This window comes from Ctenocephalides felis, unplaced genomic scaffold, assembly GCF_003426905.1.
Source record: "Ctenocephalides felis isolate EL2017-DRISC unplaced genomic scaffold, ASM342690v1 CF-g0.4_SCAFFOLD_01170, whole genome shotgun sequence".
In the NCBI taxonomy this organism is placed as follows: domain Eukaryota; kingdom Metazoa; phylum Arthropoda; class Insecta; order Siphonaptera; family Pulicidae; genus Ctenocephalides; species Ctenocephalides felis.
This window is the reverse complement of record NW_020537324.1, coordinates 12,968,706-12,978,154: the sequence shown is the minus strand read 5'-3', so window position 1 is coordinate 12,978,154 and position 9,449 is coordinate 12,968,706. Positions and strand designations below refer to the sequence as shown.

The window sequence follows — 9,449 nt, the reverse complement described above, 5'->3', positions numbered from 1 at the left end:
CCATATATTATTAATTAATTAATTCTTGAATGAAATCGCAATAATTTTATTTCAACTCGATAATGACTGTTTATTAATGTCTCAATTGATAAAGATGTTGATATTACATAAATCAAATCTAAATTTCGATCACGAGAAAACGCTCGTGGGCAAAAAAACTCGATACAATATTTCGATCGTTTCAAAAACCCGACAATAATATTCGATCGTATAAAAACAATCAGATCGTTATAGCTTGCTTGATGCCAGATCCGAATCAACGTAGCCCAATATAATTTAGTTTTGTCATCAATGACGTATTCAACTGACATCTGTCATATGGTGTTCATTCCGCCATTGTCATCAATTGACGCCCTTCAACTTCATATGGTGTTCATTCCGCCATATAAATTAATATATATGGAGGTGTAGTAGTCCTCCATATTAATACCAATATTATCCAAAAATTGTAGTAATAATAAATTCCATAAAATATTATTTATATTTGGTTTATTTTATGTATGATTAATATCCACGACACTATGTGTTGTCATATTTATCGTTAATAAAATGTGATTGGTATTTTCTTATTTATAATAAAAAGAAAGGTTTGAAAATTATACATTTTGGCAAGTTCGACTAGGGAGAAAAAAAAACCGTGTCCGATCTGACACTTGAATTTCCTTTTGTTTTTCTCAGTGCTGTCACTATATGGGCCAATCTGTCCAGAGACATGTGATGCGTGTTGACAAGCCGCTATGCGTGTTGGCAACCCGCTACATCACTCCGCCCTAATGAAAAAGATTGTTTCGCATCTCTGACTGCCATTCTTGAACTTCCTTGTAAATTTCTTTTGGTTGAGATTGTGTGATAAATTGCCGTGTTGGCTTGTTGAGTTTGTTGATTGCTTACGTGGCCCTTCGCTGGTGTTGCGGTTGAGTAGATGTGGCCCTTCGCTGGTGAGTTAGCGGCTGAGTATATTTGACACTTCGCTGGTGAGTTAGCGGTTGAGTGTATGTGGCCCTTCGCTGGTGAGTTAGCGGTTGAGTGTATGTGGCCCTTCGTTGGTGAGTTAGCGGTTGATTGTATGTGGCCCTTCGCTGGTGAGTTAGCGGTTGATTGTATGTGGCCCTTCGCTGGTGAGTTAGCGGTTGAGTGTATGTGGCGGTTGCCAAATTGTTTGCTCCCTGTCTGCTGCCATGGTGCTTATTATCGACTTATTTACCATGATAATAAGTGATTTATTGAGCACGTGTTGTTGTTGATCTTGAAGTGCGTGGTCGGAGTCTCAGTTGTATGCTTAGAATGCTCTTCGAATTATGGAAGTTGTGAGCCATTTATAATAATTATTTATATTTTTAAAAATTCTTTTCTTAATAATTCTTGAGACTTCAATTAATTTTTTTTTTCTTGTGCTACTTCAAAATATGTCTTGATCTTCTTACCTTCTTGTATGTGTGTTGCTAGTTCACTCTCGGGGTCACCAAAATATGGAGGTGTGGTCCATATTAAATACCAAAATGATAGACAATGATAAATTTCATAAAATATTATTTATATTTCGTTTATTTTATATATGATTAATATCCACGACACTATGTGTTGTCATACTGATCATTAATAAAACGTTATTGGTATTTTCTTATTTATAATAGAAAAGAAAGGTTTCAAGAATTATACATTTTAGCAAAACTAATAGGGAGAAAAAAACCGTGTCCGATCTGAACACTTGAATTTCCTTTTTGTTTTCTCAGTGCTGTCCATATATGGGCCAATCTGTCCAGAGACATGTGATGCGTGTTGACAAGCCGCTATGCGTGTTGGCAACCCGCTACATATACAATTTCCTACATTAATATTTTTTAAATCGAGTCAAAAAATTGGAATTTATTAACCCAAATAAAGATATAGTTATTAAATCTACTAATGCAAAATTACGTTAGGTGCAGCTTATCTAAAAATTAATTTAGATTAAAATTACAATTTTTGTCGTGATAAATGATAATAAAATCAATATTAGGAAATGACGTAAAGATTTAAGTCGATAGAGCATTTTAATCATAATATTGATAATATCGATATCACAGCCTTGATTTTGTTATTTGATTATATTTTTCAAATTTTTCTTTATTGTTCTTAATTTTATATATTTAGGTGAATTTTATAATCTCCAGTTGGCAGATTTGTACGTTAAATTAAGAGAAACATATGGAGAAATAGTCCGGCTAACAGGAATAGCTAACCGCAACGACCTGGTGTTACTTTTTAATCCAGAACATATAAAAACGGTTAGAAAGATGGCATATTTTATATAAAATTGATTTTTAATACTCTTACATGGCCATATATCTCAGGTATACAGAAATGAAGGTATATACCCAGTTAGAAGAGGCTTGGAAAGCTTCGTCCACTATCGGAAAGAGTACAGACCAGAATTATTTAAATCTGGTGGTCTTTTAACGGTGTAAGATATAAAATTTATTACTAATCAATAATTTTGAATTTATTTTTGTGAGAAAATTACCAAGTGTGATGATTTTTACTATAGACAAGGCTACGATTGGCATCTGGTCCGAACCAAAGTCAACCCTGCCATGATGCAACCAAAAACAGTTCGAAAATATGTCGAACCTGTTGACCAGATTTCACAAGAATTCATAAATCGGTATGAATTTTTTAAATCCATTTTCAATCGCTAAAATTTCATCAAATCAATTTATGTATCTAACTTCTTTAGGATGATGAAACTCCGTGATGCCAATAACGAAATGCCCTCTGATTTCTGGATGGAAGTCAACAAATGGGCATTAGAATCTGTTGGAAGAATTGCTTTGGATACAAGATTGGGCAGTATAAGTGATAATCCGACTTCAGAATCTTTAAAACTGATTAAGCATGTTCATATGATGTTTGAGCTGATTTACCAGTTGGATATTTTGCCATCTGTATGGCAGATTGTGCGGACGCCTAACTATTATAAGTTGATGGACTGTTTTGATGTACTCAGGGAGTAAGAATAATTTAATCATTTAATATATCTATACATGCATTATTATATACTTATATATAAATAATATATACCAAATATAACTATCTTCCCCACTAAATTAAATGTGAAAATGAGCCGAATTTCTTTCATTTTCAATAAATGAAACATACTTTAGAATTTGTGCCGAACGACATTTTTATATGATTGGTTTTATATAAAATTACTTTGCAAAAAGTTAGAAAGATTCGAGAGATAAAACCTAATTTTTATTCAATATTGCAGATTACAAACAATGCAATTGATAAGTGATTGAAAGATTTAAACAATTATTGATCGTTTATCCATAAGACTACTAATCAATGTACGTATACCAACATTGGTATCCAAAATTTATCTACCATTACTTGATATAAAATAATAAATCAAATATTACGAAATAATTGAGCATAGAAAAAATCTAATATTAACAGAGCACCTGTTGTTGAATTGGCTGGTTCAGAGCTTTGTGCAGTAAATAAGCAAAATAGATAAAAATGCTAAATTTCTATCATTTGCATAATCAAGTTGCATTGACGCATTTTAACTGGAAAATAATTATCAGCTATAAAAATAGCATGATTTTAACCTAAATATTTTTTTAAACAGCATAACAAGTAGACATGTTTCGAATGCAGTTAAGCGTTTGGACGAATCGCCACCAAAACATTCTGAAGACGAGTTGAGCGTGGTGGAAAGGCTGATTACCATCGACCGCACCATTGGACAAGTTATGGCAATGGACATGTTGATGGCAGGAATTGACACTGTACGAATTTTTAAATTAGAATAATAAATGTTAAAACTAACAAATAGCTATTTTGCAACTAACAAATTTATCAATCATTATGAATCTAATTAGAAGAAATTAGAACAGAACCTAGTATCTCCTTGGAAAATAAAGTTTTTATAGAACTCACAACATTAACTATTCTATTAATATACTATCAATAAATTTTTTTATATTTATGATAATAAATTAATTTTTCCCTATTATTCCAGACATCTTCCGCAGTTTGTACCCTACTATACTATTTAGCCAAAAACCAAGATAAACAAAATATTCTAAGAGCGGAACTTAGAGAAGCTATTCCTGAGCCTAAAGGACAAATAACTAATGATATTTTAAGGCATTTGCCTTATCTGAGAGCCTGCATTAAAGAGTCTTTGCGAATGGTACCTGTTGCTCCAGGTAATTTAAGAGTAAATCCCAAGGACATGGTTTTGGCTGGATATAGAATCCCAAGTGATGTAAGTTGATGTAAATAAGAATTTCTTTATATTATTAACTTCCCGTAGGGTAAGTTATTGTAATGGGCCAAAAATCGAAATTGAAAATTTTTACATTTCTCGACGTTTTGAAGGTTTCTGAACATTTTGGCACACCTCAGAAAAAATGGATGTGTGTGTGTATGTATGTATGGATACAAATTTCCGGTCACGTTTTCGGGCGCACGGATCAACCGATTAGAATGGTTAAAAAAACATTCGATTTCTATCGATAGGGAGAAGAGCTGATCAGTTTTTGGCAAAGGCAGGTCCAGCCGTTTCACAGATACGGAGCAAAGAGTGCAGAAATAGAAATCGAGTTCTTGAGAGAACAGAGTATCCGATTTGAATGATCTAAAAAACATTCAATTAGTAATGATTTGGAGAAGTGTTTATTAGTTTTTGGCAAAGGCAGGCCCGGCCATTTCGAAGATACGGAGCTAAATATGTAAAAAATGGCAGTTTTTGAGAGAACTAAGCGTCCGATTTAAATGATTCAAAGAACTTTCTGCTTGTCTTAACAAAATAATTGATTTTGGAAAAAAAAATTTGTTTCAACTAATTTTTTTTCAAAAAATATTTTTTTTGTATATAGAAAATATTTCTGATTTCAATTGCAATTCTGACTTAAGTTCTAATATACTTTAAACAAATATTTTCAACTTTGCAATTCAGCTTATATAGTTCTTATAAATATTAGACAATGTTACAGTATTTATTTATAATAATCTATTTGAAAACATTCTGTATTCCTCGAACATTTCGTTACGGTACGAGAAGTTCCAGCAATTTGCCTTAAGGCACAATGCCATACACCCCACTAGTTTACTTATGTATTGAGACAAATTTGCATATTATGCAAATATACAAACCAGTGTAGAGATTAGCAAATCTACCTACTGGACATATATTTATATGCATATAATTTGAACATTAATGATTTGTTTTTACATTAAACGTTGCTGAATCATTCTTGCCTTCATTTTTACTATGGAATTTGCACTAGTCGCATAATTATAAGAATGACTTGGCAGAAGTTACAACCTTAAGCTTCGTCTTAATTACATTTAGTTACATAATATAGTAATAGTCTTCTTAGTTGAATTTCTTATAATTTATATGTCTTGGGCACAAATAAAAAAACAATACAAAAAATGGTTTTGATCTTAAAAATGACAATATTCGAAATTTTGCAATATTTAACCCGTTATAATTTATCACCTTTAAGATATCAGACTAAGATCTCCATGAAATCATTTCATAAACTTTTATTTATTTTTTGTTTCATTAATTCATTATCTTAAGGTTATTTTAATTTCCTCAGACTGAAATCCTTCTGGGTCATATGACCCTAGCCCGTTGCGAGTCCCAATTTCCCAAAGCCGACGAGTATTTGCCAGAGAGATGGCTAAAACAACGAGGAAGTTTGGCTGATCGTCAAATTGACAATGCAGATATTTCTTCCACAAATGCACATCCATTTGCCTATATGCCATTTGGATTTGGACCAAGGACTTGCATTGGCAGAAGATTTGCCGAATTGGAAATTGAAGTCTTCACTTCCAAATTGATCAGAGATTATAAAGTGGAGTGGAACCATGAGGAGATGAAATTTGACAGTAAAATGATTAATTTTCCGGTTAATCCGTTGAGGTATAAAATAACAGAAGTTAATTAATGATTGAGTCAGTTCTAAACTTCAAACGCCAACAAAAGTAACCAAGTTTGTAATATCATATCAGGATGAACAGATACATTCATCAGGATGAACAGTTTCGCACAAAATAAAAGTTCAACTGTGAGTGAACCTTGTATCGTATATAAATGTATTTATATTTAAATAAGCATGATAAAAAGTACAACAATTAGATGTATAAACAAATAAACCTATATCAAATCCATAACCATTAAATATATTTTATTGAAGCACTTTTGCAATCTAATAAACTACTTGTTTCGATAAGTAGTTTCTAAAACAACTAACTATAACTGAAGTTGAAAACATCAACATTTCACTTTATTTTTTTTTAAAACATAAATAATGTTTAACTTTAATGTTAATGAAAATTATGGTATCAACTTATGGAAAACTTGTTATAAATTTAACTAGTTTTTTTTGTTGAATTAAGATTGCTAATTTAATTAGATTTTATAAGTTATTTTTTACATAATGTATCAAGAAATTTTTTGTAAATAAAAATGTAAGCAAATATGTAATAAATGCCTTCATGTGATCAGTATCCAGTTAGCATATATTTGTATTAAATACATCAAATATTAAAGATATAAATGTAATTTTTTTTAAATAAATTTTGCTTAATTATATTTTTATCATGCTAGAAGGCAATTAGAAAAACAAGTTGTAAGATCTTTTAGAAAACACACTTACAAGTTGTAAGTTAAATTAATACATTAATAGAAATTAATTTTGGGTATATTTTTTTAGCATTTTTTAAATCAAATCCAAAGAATTTATTTTAATGACATGATTTGTAAATATATTAATCAATTATTGCCTAAAACTTTTAGATGATTTATTCAAAAATAAATAGCAAAGCAAAAGAGACTTTTTTAAACTATATAGAAACTCAATCAAGTCGTCTTTTCACCAACTATACAAATTAAATTTTTTATTCGTTTTGATGTTGATTGTACTACCATGATACAATATATACAAAATTATGTCATACAAAACATGGTACATATACATTTATATATAGCGTTTTGGAGGTCGAGTCAATAACTACACATGAGAATGAATGATATGATTATATTGATTCAGGAAAATAGCCTTGAAATCAATTCAGGCGTATTTATCAAATGTATTTAAAAAATAGAAGAAATGAGTTATACAACAGTAAATAAAAATATAAATTATTAATAAAATTTAAAAAAAAATAATTGCACCACGGGCAATATTACAAATAAATGCGAAGTCTGCACAAACATCTATTTTCCAGAATATGTACTGAATTCTCTACTGTTTGTTAGATTATTTTTCAGTTGTTTTTGCCTTATATCTAAGGATTTCCATGAATTAAAGTTTTTTATATAACTTTGTCATTTAAACATTTTTCTGCATGAGTCACTATATACCCCCATTTTTCGCATTTCCTAGTGAAAGAATGAAAATCTTATGATAAATGCTCCAGCTGAGAGCATCGGTGTGGCCCAGCCAAAAGGGTGGATAATTAGTGATTTTAGTAAAAAAAATGTTAAAACTATCGAAATGTTTTAATGTAAACGATTTCTTATATTTTTATCAAAAATTATAAAACATGAAAATATAATCCAATACTCTAGAAATAGAACATTTGGTTTGAATCTGTTCGTATGAAAAAGTGAAAATAAATAATAGAGATATGAAAAATATGCTAGAGATTGATTTTATAACGAGAAAATCTCAATTCATAGCAATAGAAATAGTATGTATTTACATCATGTTCACGATCAAGAGTAGGGAGGACATGTATACAACGGTAACAGAACTGTTTGCTAATTTAGTCTGCATATTTCTTTACAACAAAAGCTACGTTACTTTGTTCTCATCTGATGAATTTCGATGATTTTTGAAAAATTAATGATGAGTTTGAAAAAATATGTAATCAATCGGGTGATTAGATAAAATTACATTAACGATAGATATCTTTACATTGGTGCTATTTTAGTGCGAAACGCTCTGAAAATTTTGTGTTATGTGAAAAATAATAAACATGCAAAACGATTAAGCAAATATTTAGTGTAGAATTTTGTGTAGTCTATAATTTATTTAAGGAAAATTTTTAATACAGTTAATATGTAAGTATAAGCTATTGATGGATGTTTACAAAATTTTAATTAATTATATTGATCATTTTAACCGATATTGATCGTTTGTTATCAAGAGTATATTCATATTTTTATTGTTATTGTCACGTTCTTTTTATCAATTGTCTTCTTAACAAGTAATAGTCTTAAATATGTTGAAGTCAGATTTTTAATTTGTTTTTTATTAAACTAAGTTTTAGTTTTTTTATACATTAAAGTTTATTTTTATTAAATAATTATTTTTTACATTTAGCTAAATATGCATCGCTTACAAATAATAAGTGCCAAAATATGTGGATCATCAGTCACCAACTCTGTACTTCCACAAGCTGGTCGCAAATTTTTTTCAACGAATTCAAAATTATTGGCTGTTGCAGTGGAAGTTAATCAGGTAAATTTAAATTAATATTATTAATATATATATATATATATATATATATATATATATTAGGGTGGTCCTTAATATGAACATTTTCGAATTTCCTTGCTCCCAAGGGCTCAAATGGTTCCAAATTGATAAAAAACAAGTTCTCTAAAAACAATTCTCTGAAAGTTTTAGCTTTTAATATTAACTTTTGCCCTTGGGAGCAAAAAATTCGAAAATGTACCTAATTATATATATATATATTATTGCAACTCCACATTTCTGCCCAAATACCCCCAAATGAATAAAAAGCCACCATTTCCATTATATTTTTTCTTTTATTTAAATTTAGTATAGTTGTAGAGTGTTATAGTAAATTATTGTAAGTTTCGAATGAAACAACATTTTATTGAAACAAAAGTTAAATTTATTTTTTATTTTTATTTTAGAAAACTGCAGACGTATCCTGGGAAGAAGCAAAACCATTTTCGCAAATTCCTCGAGTCGAAGCACTTAAATTAATGGTGAATCTTTTCCCAGGAGGTATGCATATAAATAAAAACATGTAATTTATCCATTGAAAATACAATATTCGTTTTCATATTTATAGGAAAATTTTACAAAAAGAATATATTGGAAATGAATTATGTTTTTACAAAAGAATATGGAAATATCATATTAGCGAAAGGAACTTTTGGAAAACCTGATACTTTACTTATTTACAGCCCACAAGATTTTGAGAAGGTAAATTATTCATAACTCTATATAATTGTTTATAAAATATATTATCTATTAATTTTGGTATATTGCTAATATGCAGGTATATCGCAATGAAGGTATCTGGCCTTACAGACGAGATTTCGAAATTTTCAATCATTTTCGCAAAAATATACGAGCGGACGTTTATGGAGAGAACGCTGGTCTTCTTGTAGAGTAAGAAAAAATACATTATCAAGAATAATTAATATTAAAAGTTAAGCTAAAGTTATATGTAGGCATGGAGAA

The 9,449-nt window shown here is 29.6% G+C and overlaps 2 protein-coding genes across 2 annotated transcripts in view; both read left to right on the top strand.

Moving 5' to 3' along the window:
* Positions 1 to 6,114, top strand: part of LOC113366845 (cytochrome P450 12b1, mitochondrial-like) — a 22,732-nt gene extending 16,618 nt beyond the window's left edge. The window contains exons 3-9 of the mRNA XM_026608496.1: positions 2,134 to 2,267; positions 2,334 to 2,443; positions 2,528 to 2,644; positions 2,717 to 2,989; positions 3,614 to 3,773; positions 4,007 to 4,255; positions 5,598 to 6,114. Of these exons, the coding sequence (XP_026464281.1) occupies positions 2,134 to 2,267; positions 2,334 to 2,443; positions 2,528 to 2,644; positions 2,717 to 2,989; positions 3,614 to 3,773; positions 4,007 to 4,255; positions 5,598 to 5,951 (1,397 nt within the window). The 3' untranslated portion in view covers positions 5,952 to 6,114. The remainder of the gene's footprint in view (positions 1 to 2,133; positions 2,268 to 2,333; positions 2,444 to 2,527; positions 2,645 to 2,716; positions 2,990 to 3,613; positions 3,774 to 4,006; positions 4,256 to 5,597) is intronic.
* Positions 6,115 to 8,339: 2,225 nt separating this feature from the next.
* On the top strand, positions 8,340 to 9,413 carry LOC113366844 (cytochrome P450 12b1, mitochondrial-like). Its single transcript, XM_026608494.1, has 4 exons — positions 8,340 to 8,471; positions 8,894 to 8,987; positions 9,055 to 9,188; positions 9,265 to 9,413. The coding sequence occupies exons 1-4, from the start codon at positions 8,340 to 8,342 to the stop codon at positions 9,379 to 9,381; spliced, it is 477 nt and encodes a 158-aa protein (XP_026464279.1). The 3' UTR covers positions 9,382 to 9,413.
* The last annotated feature ends 36 nt before the right edge of the window (positions 9,414 to 9,449 follow it).